The following is a 16,747-nucleotide window of genomic DNA, read 5'->3' on the forward strand; positions in this document are numbered from 1 at the left end:
GAAGACAGATCCAAAGTCAAGATCTGCAGAAGTGATGGATGAAGTCTGGCAAAGGGATGAAATGAAAAATGGAGAAAGTGAAGATTGAGAAAGGGAGGTGGTGAGGACTGAGTTTGGGAGTCTATTCACATTTCTGAGCAGGGAAGAAAAGATGTGAACTCAAGGAAAAAGAAAGTGAAGAAACAGACAGGAGAAAGTCCCCCATGGATGTGTAGAGGGGCGGCCAGTGGAGGAGGAGGTCAGAGAGAATGTGCACCAAGAGACACATATTAGGAAGCCTTGAGGAACCTTGACAAGGTAAGCTTCAGTAGAAGGTAAGGGGCATAGACCAAATCACTACAGATAGGAATAATAATGAGTATAGACTATTCTTTTAACAAATTTTCCAGGGAAAATGAATGAATGAAAGCATTGTTGTTGTTGTTCAGTAGCTAGCTTGTGTCCAACACTTTGGGACCCCGAGGACTGTAGTACACCAGGTTTCCCTATCCTTCATTATGGTATGGAAGCTGGCAAAGGAAAGTGTTCTTTAAAATTGGGGGAGCTGAGCACCTGTGTCATAAGACATACAGTAATCAATGAAGAGGTGATGGCAGAGGCCACAGTGGAGAAAACAGATGGAAACAGGCCTAGAAAAGTCAGGGGGGTCATGACCACAGCACTGGTCAGGGAGTAGACTGGAAACAAACAGAAAAAAAAAAAAAGAAACCATGATGAATCCAATGTTTAAGGTAGGAGAGGTCACTGGAGAGAGCTGGTTTCAGACACAATGTAGTAAAAGACACTATTTTTTGAACATTAGAGAGTAGGTCCACAAGGGCCTGGGAGTGGGCAGCTTAAGAACTAGGAAAAGCTCGGAAGCCCCTTTCAACAACACGGAAAAGATTGACAGAAATATCCAAAGATCTGGAGAGACAGTGAAGGGTAGTTAAAATTAATTGCTGTGAATGGTCAGCCAGGCTCAGCGGGCTGGGGGAGGGAGAAGACCATGATGCAACTATCTGAACTGGGGGATTCTGTTGCTGATGGGGATGCTGAGAAGGGAAGAAGTCTGGGATGCTGGAAGTTTTACTGTCCTGACCCATCTGCCCGGAAGTTAAACCAGAAAGGGCAGACAAGCATGGTGCCTCTGCTTGGAGCTCCTGCCACAAACATACCTAGTGAGGGACCTTCTTCCACTTGGACTTGCCCAGTACATAAGAGGACGCAGCATTAAGAGCCCAGCATTATTCATGTTTATCTCAGGTCTCGGTCTTGATTTCGCGCTGACCTCTTATTCTGAAGGAATTTCTTGGTGGCTCAGACAGTAAAGAATCTGCCTGCAATGTGGGAGAACCAGGTTCGATTCCTAGGTCAGGAAGATCCCCTGGAGAAGGAAATGGCAACCCACTCCAGTACTGTTGCCTGGAAAATCCCATGGACAGAGGAGACTGGCAGGCTATAGTCCATGGGGTCGCAAAGAGTTGGACACGACTGAAGTGACCTCACTTTTACTTTTCTTATTCTGAGTCAAAAACTATGTTTGGAAATCTTGAATCCTGCTTTCTTATACTATGGCACATTGCCCACACAAATTTCGATTCATGACATCTGATTTTACTTGATGATAGTGATAATATCCGGAGAAGGCAATGGCACCCCACTCCAGTACTCTTGCCTGGAAAATCCCATGGGCAGAGGAGCCTGGTAGGCTTCAGTCCATGGGGTCTCAAAGAGTCGGACACAACTGAGCGACTTCACTTTCACTTTTTACTTTCACACATTGGAGAAGGAAATGGCAACCCACTGCAGTGTTCTTGCCTGGAGAATCCCAGGGACGAGGGAGCCTGGTGGGCTGCCGTCTATGGGGTCGTACAGAGTCAGACACGGTTGAAGTGACTTAGCAGTGATAATATCAACAGTATTATTTATTGTCATCACTGCCTGATAATATTTCATGAATGATCCTGTTAGTATCTTCAATTTTGCTGAAATGAAACTTCACAAATGAGCAAGAGACCAGAAAATGCACTTGGGCCCAAATGACATCTGAATGACTAGGTTTACCATCTGTTTCTCAAGTCTAGGAAGAACCAAAATCACAGATAGAGAGGAGAACAGGCAGGCGATCGCTAATAGCTGAACATAAAATGAAACTATATTGACATTCAAGTGGAGCCAGGAAGGAATCTGGGTCAATGTGCTTGGAGATATTAAAGAATTTCGGGTGAGATCTATCTATAGGCTGTGAAATATGGGTAGGAGGTGATAAAGTCCTCAAAGTATGTCTTATTCATGTGTTTTTTTCCAGCCTTTGGTACTGGGCATATTTGAAAAGTTATGGTTGAATGAGTGAGAAAATGAGAGAAAATGGCAAGGCACCATCATTGAAGAAGCTGCATTGTACAGAGAAGAGTTAACACAGCTGGTCTGAGGCTGCTACCCTTGGAGAATTCCAGAAGGGTTACTAGTCCCACAGTGGATAAGAGTGGCTCACTATACCTAAAATGTAAAAATACTGCTTATGCTGAACACCTGCTTTCCTCCTAGAAGTCTGGAATCTGGGGACATGTCAGGCACATGCCTATGTGACGAGCCCCTCAGTAAAAACTGTGGGTAGCAAGTCTTCAATGAGCTTCCCGATAGACAGCATTTCATATCCATCACTGCTCTTTGCTGGGGGAATAAGTGCATTCCCTGTGACTCCAGGGAGAACGAACTCTTGGAAGCTCACACCTGGTTTCCTTCCGATTTCTCCCCGGGTGCCTTTTCCCTGTGCTGATTGTGCTCTGCACCCTTTCACGGTGGGAAAAACCTCAGCAGTGAGCACAGAAGGCCTGGCTGCAGGGTCTTGGGAGTCTTCCCAGTGAATAACCGAACCCTTGACACACACTCAAATTAAAATTCTATGAGATTAAATCTAAGATGAAGAAAAATAACTTGGACAGTAGTTGGCTCAAAAGGAGATTATTTAATTTGCAGTTTTAGTATTCTGCTATTGTATTGTAAAGGGAACCAGTGAAACCAACCTTTATCCCATGAGGAAGCTGCAGCAGAAGAAAGTTGCCCTGTGTTGCCCAGAGAATGTGTCAGAGTTGCAATTAGAAGCTACATTCTTCAGGTAACACTCAGAGTAGGAAAGCAAGGAGTACTGTTGGCTGACCTAATGGCTCATGCTATCACAGCAGACCAGGGGTCTTACGCACACACATACACACACACCCTCACAAACACATACTCCACAGATGCTCTGAGGTAAATTTGGTACCAAACTTTCTTGTTTCCGTTTTTGTTCGTTTAAATATTATGTTATCAGGCCTATCGCCATGAGTCACTCTCTCTCTTGTCTCAGTGGTTCAGAAGTCAGAAACATATTTTTTATTTGTTTCAGGCTACGATCTACAAGGTGCAGTTTCTAATTTTGAATGTGGGGATTTGTCTTCTTCATGAAGACTATCAGAAGGCTTTCTGTTTACTCTGGGTCTTTTGGGGTCGCATTACTGGGTCATTTTTGGAAAGCCAGGCTTGTGTCCATCATCAGTATGACCTCCAGCCTCACTGGTATGTGAGCTTTCTCCAGATCTGTAAACAATCCGAGTTTTAATTACTTTCAGGTGGCAGTAGAATAACATGCAAAAACTAATTTAGTGAGCAACAGACTTAAAAGGCAAAATTATAATAAATTAATGGCTTTTAAAAAAGAAAGAGAACAGGACCCTCCCTTCTGGTCAACTTCCATGTGGAATATATTTTTCAGTTAGCCTGATCCCCAAAATACAGCACAGTGAAAATATTACATCTCCCTACTCTTTGAATATTCCTAAATATTCACTGGAAGGACTGATGGTGAAGCTGAAGCTCCAATACTTTGGCCACCTGATGTAAAGCACCAATTCATTTGAAAAGACTTTAATGCTGGGAAAGATTGAAGGTAAAGAGAGAAGGGAATGGCAGAGAATGAGATGGTTAGAGAGCATCACCTACTCAGTGGACCCGAATCTGAGCAAACTCTGGGAAATAGTGAAAGACAGGGAAGTCTGGCATGCTGTAGTCCATGGAGTCGAAGAGTCAGACACAACTTAGTGACTGAACAAAACAGCCACCCATTCAATTCCAGTTTGCTGCATACTTCTTGTGCTAAGAATAATTTCCAGTGTTCGAAATAAGGCTCCCATTTGCTGAATATCAATATAGATAATAGATAGGTAGATGGATGGATGGGTGGATAGATAGATAAAAAGATATTTCTCTTACAGTTTCCATTTGGCTGTATAAATTTACTTTTAATGAGTGTTAAATGCTTCTTAATTGTGCAACTTTCTGGTACCTTAAAAGTCAAAGACAAAGCTTTCATATGACTATAGGTCTGCTCTTTATATCACTTTGATGTTGATCTGATTCCTTTTGCTTATAAGCACCTTGAGGGCAGAACTCACCATGGCAACATGAGCAGCTATCTAAGAGAATGCCTTGAAAATGCCCGGTGACTAGAAGTCAAATTAAAATGTAAGTGCCTTAGAAAGAGGGACCACAGGCTCGCAGAGCTCTGTGTGACAGGCACAGAACACAGCAGGCAAACACACCGCCCACTGCAACATCACTATTCCTGCCGCCAACAGCTGTGTGCCTCTCTCCATCTAAAAAAAAGTGAGTCGCTCGGTCGTGTCTGACTCTTTGTGACCCCATGCACTAAACGGTCCATGGAATTCTCCAGGCTAGAATACTGGAGTGGGTAGCCTTTCCCTTCCTTCTCTGGGGGATCTTCTCAACCCGGGGATCAAACCCAGGTCTCCTGCATTGCAGGCGGAAAGCCTAAAAGAAAGTCCAAATGAAAATAGATCACATCAAATCTGCTTTTAGTTTTAGGTTTGCTGAAATGTTCTTAAGACAACCTTCAGGCTTCATATATACAATGTAATTATTTTCTGCATACTAAAATGCAAAGACTGTCTTAAATGATCACTTCTTTTGTGAAACATTCCGTGCTTCCCCAGGCAAAATGATTCAAATGTTCTTGTAATATTTGCCCATATAGGGGCTACAGCTCTCACCTGCCACACGGAACAGTAATCTCTCCCCTGAGCTTCCTACAAGCTGAGGCCATCTCAGTGGGGAGGCTGGGGGAAAACTCAGGCAGGGGATGCTCCTTAAAGCACAACCCTGGCTTATCTGTGACGACCAGACCCAAAGACAGCAGCCAAAACCCACAACACACGTTTTTCATGTGAAGTGCTGGACTGACGTCCTTTGATATTTAATCTGGGCAGAAAATTGTTCACTTTTACTCTAAATACAGGAAGAAGATAATCATCCTTGGACATAAACTCATTGATCCTCAGAGATGAAATTCTCCTTGAGCCATCACTAACAGAGGTGTTCAGATGGGAAATATCGGGCCAGTGTGAAAGAGGGAGGCAAATTCTCCAGGAATGGGGGAATGGTAACATGTTTGCTTTTTCAATTTTCCAAATCCGGTTACCCTTGGGCTGTGTCTTTGATGTTAATGTGGCTAAACCTCCAGTGAGATTTTCAGAATTTTATCAGAGGAAACAGACGTGGAGTGCTGGGCTCTCTGACTGCCAGCCTCCCTAGCCAGGAAGAAATTCACAACAGGCTATTGAGTGAAACCTGGACACAGAGTTATGGATATTGTCCTTCTCCAGCAGGATCCTACATATCCATCTTCATATCAACAATACCCCCTGAAGCCCATCCCTCCTCAGAGTACTACATTTTTAGTGGGCTACATTCATATCCGATAGTCAAAGGCTCTCATTTTTGCTTAGAGGATGAAAGTGATAAGGGTGCTTTAAAAATGCCTTCAAACCTCATCACGCTTGCTTTTTCCTGGCTTATTTCAAAAGGCAGTAAGACAAGAACCATCATATCAAAAGAGGACACTACGTGCAAGGTGTGTGGCTGAGATGTTTTCTCTTCACACAACTGCTAGCCTCTCATCAGGGTCCTGGGTTTGAGCCCCATGTTGGGTGCATGCTTTTGGGGTCTTCTCTGGTGGCTCAGATGGTAAAGAATCTACCTGCAATGCGGGAGACCCGGGTTCCAACCCTGGGTCAGGAAGATGCCCTGGAGAAGGGCATGGCAACCGGCTTCAGTCAGTATTCCTTTTTTTTTTTTTTTTTTGGTCTTTTAATTTTATTTTATTTTTGAACTTTACATAATTGTATTAGTTTTGCCAAATATCAAAATGAATCCGCCGCAGGTATACATGTGTTCCCCATCCTGAACCCTCCTCCCTCCTCCCTCCCCATACCATCCCTCTGGGTCATCCCACTGCACTAGCCCCAAGCATCCAGTATCATGCATCGAACCTGGACTGGCATCTTGTTTCATACATGATATTTTACATGTTTCAATGCCATTCTCCCAAATCTTCCCACCCTTTCCCTCTCCCATAGAGTCCATAAGACTGTTCTATACATCAGTGTCTCTTTTGCTGTCTCGTACACTGGGTTATTGTTACCATCTTTCTAAATTCCATATATATGCGTTAGTATACTGTATTGGTGTTTTTCCTTCTGGCTTACTTCACTCTGTATAATAGGCTCCAGTTTCATCCACCTCATTAGAACTGATTCAAATGTTTTCTTTTTAATGGCTGAGTAATATTCCATTGTGTATATGTACCATAGCTTTCTTATCCATTCATCTGCTGATGGACATCTAGGTTGCTTCCATGTCCTGGCTATTATAAACAGTGCTGTGATGAACACTGGGGTACATGTGTCTCTTTCCCTTCTGGTTTCCTCAGTGTGTATGCCCAGCACTGGGATTGCTGGATCATAAGGCAGTTCTATTTCCAGTTTTTTAAGGAATCTCCACACTGTTCTCCATAGTGGCTGTACTAGTTTGCATTCCCACCAACAGTGTAAGAGGGTTCCCTTTTCTCCACACCCTCTCCAGCATTTATTACTTGTAGACTTTTGGTCGCAGCCATTCTGACTGGTGTGAAATGGTACCTCATAGTGGTTTTGATTTGCATTTCTCTGATAATGAACTCAAAATGGATTAAAGATCTAAACGTAAGACCAGAAACTATAAAACTCCTAGAGGAGAACATAGGCAAAACACTCTCTGACATACATCACAGCAGGATCCTCTATGACCCACCTCCCAGAATATTGGAAATAAAAGTAAAAATAAACAAATGGGACCTAATTAACCTTAAAAGCTTCTGCACATCAAAGGAAACTATTAGCAAGGTAAAAAGACAGCCTTCAGAATGGGAGAAAATAATAGCAAATGAAGCAACTGACAAACAACTAATCTCAAAAATATACAAGCAACTCCTACAGCTCAACTCCAGAAAAATAAATGACCCAATCAAAAAATGGGCCAAAGAACTAAATAGACATTTCTCCAAAGAAGACATACAGAGGGCTAACAAACACATGAAAAGATGCTCAACATCACTCATTATCAGTCAGTATTCTTGCCTGGAGAATCCTATGGACAGAGGAACCTGGTGGGTTACAGTCCACAGGGTCGGACACGAATGAGTGACTAACGCTTTCACTTTCATCTTCCACTGTGCCAGAGTCTGAGGGTCAAGGTCAACCACGGGGTGTCCTGTGGCTCAGGTGAGGAGCCCAGGTGGACCACAGAGCAGAGGATAAAGCAGCACTGGATACAAGGCACCCTTCCTCCCCTGGGGAGATTGAGATTCCTTCTTGCCACCTGTCTCAGCTCTGCTGCTATAACAAAATACACAAAATGTCAAAAACAGACATTTACTCTTGACAGTTCTGGACACGGGAAGTTGGAGATTAGAGTGCTGGCATGGTTGGGGGTTGGTGAGGGCCTTCTCAGTTTCTGGGCTGCAGATAGCCTTCACACTTTGTGTTCACGTGTTGCAAAAGAGTTCCATTCTCCTCTTACAAGGTCATTAATCCCATCATGGGGGGACCCAATCCCTCAGGACCTCATCTAACCCTAATCACTTTCCAAAGGCCTCCCCTCCCAACACCATCTCAGCAGGTGAGGACTTCAACATGAATTTGGAGTGGGGGTCAGGATGCAAACATTCAGCCTATAACTGAATTCCTTTCAAAGACTGATCAAAATATAAATGAACTCATTTACATTCCTAACATCAGTGATATAATGAACTCACACAACAAAAAGGTGCAACTTGACCCCTGAGTCCACATGTGGGCCACCTCAGACCTGCCCTGGGAAGAAATCAGTGCATGACCTAACGTGCATGAAGCTAGTGACAGCATGGTACATGCGCATGTACTAAGTCGCTTCCACCGTGTTCAACTCTTTGCAACCCCATGGACCATAGCACACCAGGCTCCTCTGTCCATGGGATTCTTCAGGCAAGAATACTGGAGTGGGTTTCCAAGCCCCCCTCCAGGAGTGACACCATGGTAGGAATGGCCAATGACATCACGCCGCTCCCATGGAAATGCTGATACACCTTGGCTGGTATATTCACCCCTAAAAAGATGTAACCCAGCCTTATTCTTTCAGCCTTATTTACTCAAGATGAAGGGCAATATGAGTATGTTGTGCCAATAGAAGCCATTTTGTTTATTTTTATAGGAATATACCCATCTTAAATTTCTTTTTCATTGGAAAGAAATGCCTGGACAATAGATACCCATTTAAATTGGCCAAGATTTCCCAAGAGCCCTGGCCTTGAGCCCCAAGACTCACCTGTTAACAGCAGACCTTTGCTACTCTGCTTCCCCTAGGGGTACTCTGCCCCCATGGGGCTGAGCAGTGGCTCCCAAACATCACCATGGTGGATGGACAGGGCTCACCTGCACAGCTGCTTCAGCCTCTCCTGATTGCTCTCAGCTCTGAGCTGTCTCAAGGCAGCCCCACCAGCTCCCTCTGACCCACCCCTGACCTCACTGCACTGGAAGTTATATGCACGTCAGCATCCCCTCCCTCACCACATGTAAAACTCCTCTCCTTTTAGTTTCATTAGGCACATGTTGGCAGAAGAAAGAAGTCTCTTCACATAGATTACAAGAAGGTGAAACATGAATGAAAGCATACCATTAATTAAAGGTACCTGGGAAATACACGAATAGATATAGATATTTATATAGACATAGATATAGACACAGATTTGAGGAGGAAATGGCAACCCATTCTAGTACGCTTGCTTGGAAAATTCAATGGACAGAGGAGCCTGGCGGGCTGTAGTCCATGGGGTTGCAAAGATTTGGACATGACTTAGTGACTGAGCATAGATATAGATACATAACCTCCTGGTAGGTATTTCTATTTCTCACCCAGATTTCCAGTTCTCTTCTTTCAGGCACATGCCCCATTAAAGTTGACATGGCCGTGTGACCTGCTTCATCAAATAAATGTAACAGAAGCGACATCTGTCACCTCCAAGGAGAAGCACTTAGAGGCAGGTTGTCACTCTCCCTGGCTCTCTTCCTCTTCTAGGGCAGACGCTGAGGTTGCTTATTTGATGGTGGCTATAAGGTGGTAGGGGGTCCGTGAGCCTAGACCCTCGAGTGCGGGAGGTTCCACACATCACACCAATTTCTCCCCTTCCCCAAAAACAAAAACCCCTGCCATGCACATCTGAATGTTCCTGACTCCAATTTGGGGCTCAGCCAGACTAAGTTGTCATTAAGCTTCTCCATCTGTGGTCAAGAAACTAAAATGACCTCTAAAGTAAAGCAGTTAAAATCATTAAAGAATCAAAATTAGCAAATAAAACTGTACAGGTGAATCTCTATTCTGATTATTGCAATCACATTTAAGTCTTAAGCTCAGTATTTTTTTCAATACTGTAAGTTAACAAATTACTCTGATTAATAAACATACTAGCAAAGAATTTATTGTTCAGTGAAGTGTGAGGGACTTTAAATTCACTACAAGATGATATTAAAGAAAGCCAGAAACATCAATTATCCCCTAGAGTTCACTGTAATGCATGATAAAGATGAAAATTTTAATTTTTGATTTGGAGTTTGTACTAGTTTAATGATTTTTTAATGGTCCTTGTTGTAATAGTAACCTATACTATCTAGCAAATCAATAAGACAAGTAATACAAATGCTCTTTCACCATGAGAGTTTAGCTCCAGTTTCATATCTGTATAAACTGACACGAAGTTGGTAGTATTCAGTAGTGACATTAGAATGCGTGTGTGGGCATGCACTCACTCACACACGTGTGCACAAGGACATGTAAAGAAAACCAATCATTTATAACCCATTACGCCACATTCAATGCTCATCACGACGATTTCCCAAAAGCATCTAATAGGCATTATCCAAAGATGTGCAACACAGGAAAACTGAGCCAAGTTCTGCATGGCTTTCCAATTAAGTTGCAAGGAGCAAGAACTCACCTTAAAAACCATGATAAAAGAAGAACAACAATGTCTTAGAAGCTAGATTTCAGTGGTATCTTTTCTAGATACCAAAAGTAAACCAGTAAGCTATTTATATACATATCTATCTACCTACCTATCTGTATGTATGTATTTCAGCCACTGACTACATATCTCAAAAAAAATCTTTATGAGGCCAGAGATACCACATGACTCTGAAGACACTTGAAAGGCTGAGAATAGCATAAAATCAGAATTTCCATTTTCCAGATTACAGAGAATATAAGAATATCAGTTCTGAGGTTTCTCACAGATAACAACAATCCTATATTTCTATTCCCGGGAGCAGAAATAAAACCAAAATGTTTCCTTGGTAACTTGGAAACCAAAAGTAACTCAATGACTATACACATAATGCAAGGAACAAATTTCTATCCATCAGTCAATTCACTGGACACTATGAATCCAGCCATATAAACCAAAAGAAAACACCAATATCACGTTTAATCTAAAGCAGCGTCAACTTAAAGCATACAAATTCTTCATTACAGTGCGCAAAGAGATGGAGACCCGATTCGTTATCCAGACCGAGCTGTGCGCAGGAGAGCCTGCCTGCCCCGAGGAAGCCCACGCCCTACCTGAGATGAGTGACACGGTGTCTTTCTCCCACGAGACCACGGTGACGTAAGCCTCCACCGAGGAGGGGATAATGCACTTGAAGACCGCGACATTGCCTCTCATGGTTTTCTGGTCCTCCACACGGACTGTATAGGGCTCCCGTAAAACTGGAAGGTAAGAACAGGACCCTGGTAACACACACAGGCTCATTCTGAGAGTATCTCATCCGAATATACACACTGTTTCTTTCACATACCAACTGCATCAAGTATAATATTTACTGGAAAAAAAATTTAAGAAACCTGTATTTCATGTCTTAAAAGACTTTCAGTCTCTTAATAATAAACTACATTAAGAACTAAAGGGCATGTGTATATCTAAAAACAGTTTATCTTAATTGAGTTGTTTGCAGATTGTTAAACACGTCAAGGGAGTCTTTTCAGGAAGGGTGGTTGATCCCTAGAAATTATTAAAGATACACCCATAGTTGAAAGACTTCTTAAATAAATGCTCTGTTTGTAAGAATTATATTCTCAAATATATATTACTGGCACACACAAAATAAAACCATTATTGAAAGTATCCTTCCCCGGCCTCTTCTTATGAAAAGACATTGCTTTTTTTTTTGAAGCCAAGAAAAAAAGGTAGATATTTGTTTAATCCCACAATTATTTCCCATTGTGGAATTAAATGGAATTAAAAGTAATGGAAGAAATCACAAATAATGATTGAAATATTAAACAAGACATAGGTAGTATACTTTCAGTTGAAATTGACAGCATATACAATTACTTACTTGACTTAGACAGTAAGAAATTGTTTTGTTTCATGAAACGAGAGTCTGGAATTGCCAAGCATTGACATAATCCAGTAAGCCCAGCTCCTTTTCTTTGGGATTAGTATATCCTCACCCACCTATGTTGGTTTCATCTTTCAACAAATTCCTCTGGTGTTGGGAAGATGAATATAATAGGTCAAGGTTTCATATCTGTAAACCCTCTTATCTTTAACCCCCAGAAAGCAAAGGCTATGTGCTACCATTATATTAGAAAACATAACCGAGGAGAAGCAGGAGTGAGGGAAAATGAGAGTGAAGCAGCAACGGAGGAAGCGTCAATTATCAAGCTGACTTTTGCTTGGTATCAAGCGTCACTGATTGCTTGACTTTTTCGTACACTTGACCCACCAAGAGGTTACAGATACATTTATATCTCAGGATCAGCCTTCCAGACAGAAGGAAAGAGCATTTATCTGCCACTTCTCTCAAGTGTCAAAGGATTACCCAACACAGGGAAAATTTCCCAAAACTTCCAGGTTGTACACATGTGTTATTGAGCAAGTCCCATGTCCTCTCATGCTTCCGCATCAACAGGGAAGACCGGGTTTTGTGTGGATCTGTATATTCCTTTTGGGTGGTCAGGGACTCCTGCCCCTTCTCAGCTGGTTCTCCGTGAGATCCCTGCATCTGAAGATGTATTCCTGACGCATCTGTGGAGAGAGGACTACTCCCTTTCCTCCTGCTCCTCCACCATTTGTCTTCCTCCAGGATAGCCATTGTTAAGTTTCTCACATTGTCTACCAGAAAAATATTTATGACAATACCAGAACAATATCTGTGTGTACATACGTGTGTACATGTGGACTTTCAAAAATTCACACAAATGGTAATATATAGAAATAGGAGCCTTGCTTTTTTTCCCCCTTAACTTAATCCAATCTTCCTATGTTCTGTTAAACATCTGCCAGAGTCCATTGCCCACTCCAGTACTCTTGCCTGGAAACTCCCATGGGCGGAGGAGCCTGGTAGGCTGCAGTCCATGGGGTCACTAAGAGTCGGACACGACTGAGCGACTTCACTTTCACTTTTCACTTTCATCCATTGGAGAAGGAAATGGCAACCCACTCCAGTGTTCTTGCCTGGAGAATCCCAGGGATGGGGGAGCCTGGTGGGCTGCCATCTGTGGGGTCGCACAGAGTCGGAAATGACTGACGTGACTTAGCAACTTAGCAAGAGTCCATTGACAAGGTATATCATGATGGCTTTAAATAATTCTCACTGAATGAATATGTAAAGTTGTTTTTAGTTATTTACTGTTATGAATAACTGATCATGAACATTAGTATGCATTTATCTTGGTTGGTTGGTTTTGGAGCATATTATTATCAACAATTCCTATAATTAGAATTGCTGGGCCAAAAAGTGTTTATATTTTTAATTTTGAAAATTTTCCTCTTAAAAAGTTCTGTTATTTACCTTCCTTTCAACAGTGTGAGAGGGAGTTCACCACATGCTCACCAATAACGGGTGTTAACCAACTTGTTAGTTTGTTAAGAAAAAGTATCCTGTTTAGATATGTATTTATCAATTCTTTATTACGGCATTGCTTATTTGTTGTTAATTATAAGTGATGTTAACAAAAATTAACAACAAATAAGCAATGCCATAATAAAGAATTGATAAATACACATCTAAACAGGATACTTTTTCTTAACAAAGAAAGCAATGGCACCCCACTCCAGTACTCTTGCCTGGAAAATCGCATGGATGGAGGAGCCTGGTGGGCTGCAGTCCATGGGGTCGCTAAGAGTCAGACACGACTGAAGCGACTTGGCGGCAGCAGCAGCAGCAGCATAAGTGATGTTGGAGAAGGCAATGGCACCCCAACTCCAGTACTCTTGCCTGGAAAATCCCATGGACGGAGAAGCCTGGCAGGCTGCAGTCCATGGGGTCTCGAAGAGTCGGACATGACTGAGCAACTTCACTTTCACTTTTCACTTTCATGCATTGGAGAAGGAAATGGCAACCCACTCCAGTGTTCTTGCCTGGAGAATCCCAGGCATGGGGGAGCCTGGTGGGCTGCCGTCTATGGGGTCACACAGAGTCGGACTTGACTGAAGCGACTTAGCAGCAGCAGTAGCAGCAGCATAAGTGATGTTGAGCCAATTAAGCTAGCATTTTCTCCTTTCCGCAGCAATTTTTCTTCTGCAAAGAAACACCACCTGGATCTTTTCTTGCATTCTGTCCTTCTCCTGTTCCCTCAGATGCAATCAGTTGCCTGGCCTGTGGATTCTCTCCCACACTCCCGCTGCTCCTCTAGTTCAAGTGTTCATGATCTTTCACTGGATAACGGCAGTGGCAGGAGGAGATGCTGTTCATCTAGTTTCCTGGATTCCTTCTTATTGTGTTAACTTAGTTGTGGCACTTCTCGTGTGTCTTTATTTCAAGCAGTCTGTTCTTTCCATTATCTTCTAGTTAAGACAGATTAGAAGAAGGTTTAAGTGATGTGTGTGGGTAGGTATATATATATATGGTGGGAAGAAATGAATAGGACCAAAGACATTTAAAGGCATAACCTTATTTATGAGAAATTATTACTTGCTGGCTCTTGAAGGCAAAAGAACAAAATCTGTGAATATCTGTAATTGAATCTTGATACTGTTTTCTTCCTTTTTCAGAGTGTTTACTTACTGATTCTTCAAATAATATTTTTTACACTTTCAAAACTAAAAGGTTATAAGTATTAAAAATTATAAATGTTTAGAGCTTTGCTGAACTTTTAAATGTTATAATTTATAAAGTATTTAATAAATTTTCTCATTAGTGTACAGAAAAAAAAAATAAAAACAGTTTATCTAACCTCTAAATGTACCCAGATGTGAGTAGCGTTAGTTCATTTTGCTTTGTTTTCTTAACACTGGAGTATAGTTGATTAACAATGTTTTATTACTTTCAAGTGTACAACAAAGAGGCTCAGCCAAAAATATGCATGGATCTATTTTTTTTTTCAAATTCTTTTCCCAGTTATGTTGTTATAGAATATTGAGGAGAGTTCCCTTTGCCATACAGTAGGTCCTTGTTGGTTATCCATGGATGGACCTAAAGATTGTCATACTGAGTAAGTCAGAGAGAAAGGGAAATATCATATGATGATGCTTATGCTGCTGCTGCTAAGTCACTTCAGTCGTGTCCGACTCTGTGCGACCCCATAGATGGTAGCCCACCAGGCTCCCCCGTCCCTGGGATTCTCCAGGCAAGAACACTGGAGTGGGTTGCCATTTCCTTCTCCAGTGCATGAAAGTGAGAAAAAGTGATGCTTATAGTGGAATCTAATAAAAAAAAAAAATGATACAAGTGAAGGTGAAAGTGTTAGTTGCTCAGTTTCATGTCTGACTCTTTCCAACTCCATGGACTGTAGCCTCCCAGTCTCCTCTGTCCATGGAATTCTCCAGGCAAGAATACTAGAGTAGGTTGCCATTTCCTTCTCCAGGGGATCTTCCTCACACAGGGATTGAACCCACTTCTCCTGTATTGGTAGGCAGATTCTTTACCTACTGAGCCACCTGGAAAACAGCCACACCACTACATTAAAAAAAAAAAAAAAAGGAAGTAGTTTCTTAAACTGGAGTTATAATGATAGGAAACTTCCATGTCCTGTGAGAAACAAGGAAAAAAATTTCAGACTATGAACAGAAAGAATTTTTAAAAAAATAAAAAAAGGCAACCTCTCCTGGGAATCCTTAAAACTATGTGATAATTATAACAACTCTTTGCAAGTGAATTTCTGACAGTGGCAAAGCAGTTTGGGAAATGATGGTTCTGCTTCCTGTCACTTAGGCAATGATGCTGATAATGGAGCCTGACCAGGCCTCCCAACAACAGAAGTGGCCCAGCAAAAGCTGAGGGGACTTCCACAAGCTGCTGTCTAGGCCAGAAGAAGGGGTGCTGGGGGCCAGTGCCCATCCTGCAAGCCCAACTGCCCGGGTTCAAATCCAGGCCCTACCACTTTACAGTGAGAAAGTTCTCTTCATATCTAGTTAATGATGATTTTGATTAAAATATCTACCAAGTAAGTCAATGGTGATGACTCAAACAGTTAATGTGGATAAAGCTCCCGAAGCATGCCTGCCATGAAGAGTTTGGATAAGGCTATTTAGATCCACACCATCTCCCATCTGTCCAGAAGACCCCTGCCTTCAGGATAAGGATACTTCAGTGTGTCTAGTCCAGGTTATGCCTCCCTCCACATCTGTAAACCTGGCTGAAAGTCTTACTTCGCCAGAGTTTTATTTCCTCACATTTAAAATGAGGGGGTTGGGATAGCAAGATTCAAATTGTGAATTCTGTGAAGTCTATGATTTTTCTAAGATATCCATAGGGACAAATTATCTTACCCTTCAGTGAGCTCTCTTAAAGTTTTAGCCATTTATTGGACAAGTCTGAGTCAAGAAAACTGGCCAGGAAATTAACTTCCAAAGAAATAAATATATTGACAGCTTTAAGAATGAAAGTATGAAGGGAAATCTCCTAATAGGCAGTTATAAACAATGCTCTAGAAGAAGCATTTTTAAGATTAGTGCTAGCTCTGCGATACGCTAAGGATTTTAGTATTAGAGTGTCATTATTAGGGCTTCTCTGGTGGCTCAGTGGTAAAGAATCACATAGTACCATGGAGCACCCTCTTCTCTGAGCTCCCCAGAGGCCTCACTAGCACCAGGACCACTGCAGCCTTCAGAGTTTACAATTTCTGTGATTTGGCCTCCTCCCCATATCCCAAGACAGACCCAGATCTTTTCAAAGCAGGGATGTAGCTATGGTGCATTGAACCCCATCCAGCTCAGAGAGAATGGGACATGGAAGGAAATTCTCCACTCCCCTCACTAGATTATTCACTCCACAAACACAGACCATGCATCCAGCCTTTTAAAAAACTATCTTAGAACATTTAACAATGCCTGGGATACACTAAAGCATTTCTACTACTTGATGAATTAATATATAAAAAAAGATTCCCTTTTGAAAGTCTTTCTAACCTTATTGTAGGT

At 42.1% G+C, this 16,747-nt stretch overlaps 1 protein-coding gene across 1 annotated transcript in view; it reads right to left on the bottom strand.

The window, feature by feature from the left end:
• The window catches only part of DSCAM (DS cell adhesion molecule), an 857,668-nt gene that overhangs the window by 662,641 nt on the left and 178,280 nt on the right, over nt 1–16,747 (bottom strand). Inside the window, exon 3 of the mRNA XM_070795162.1 lies at nt 10,945–11,091. Coding sequence (XP_070651263.1) covers nt 10,945–11,091 — 147 coding nt within the window. The remainder of the gene's footprint in view (nt 1–10,944; nt 11,092–16,747) is intronic.

This window comes from Bos indicus, chromosome 1 (genome assembly GCF_029378745.1).
Source record: "Bos indicus isolate NIAB-ARS_2022 breed Sahiwal x Tharparkar chromosome 1, NIAB-ARS_B.indTharparkar_mat_pri_1.0, whole genome shotgun sequence".
Lineage (NCBI taxonomy): Eukaryota > Metazoa > Chordata > Mammalia > Artiodactyla > Bovidae > Bos > Bos indicus.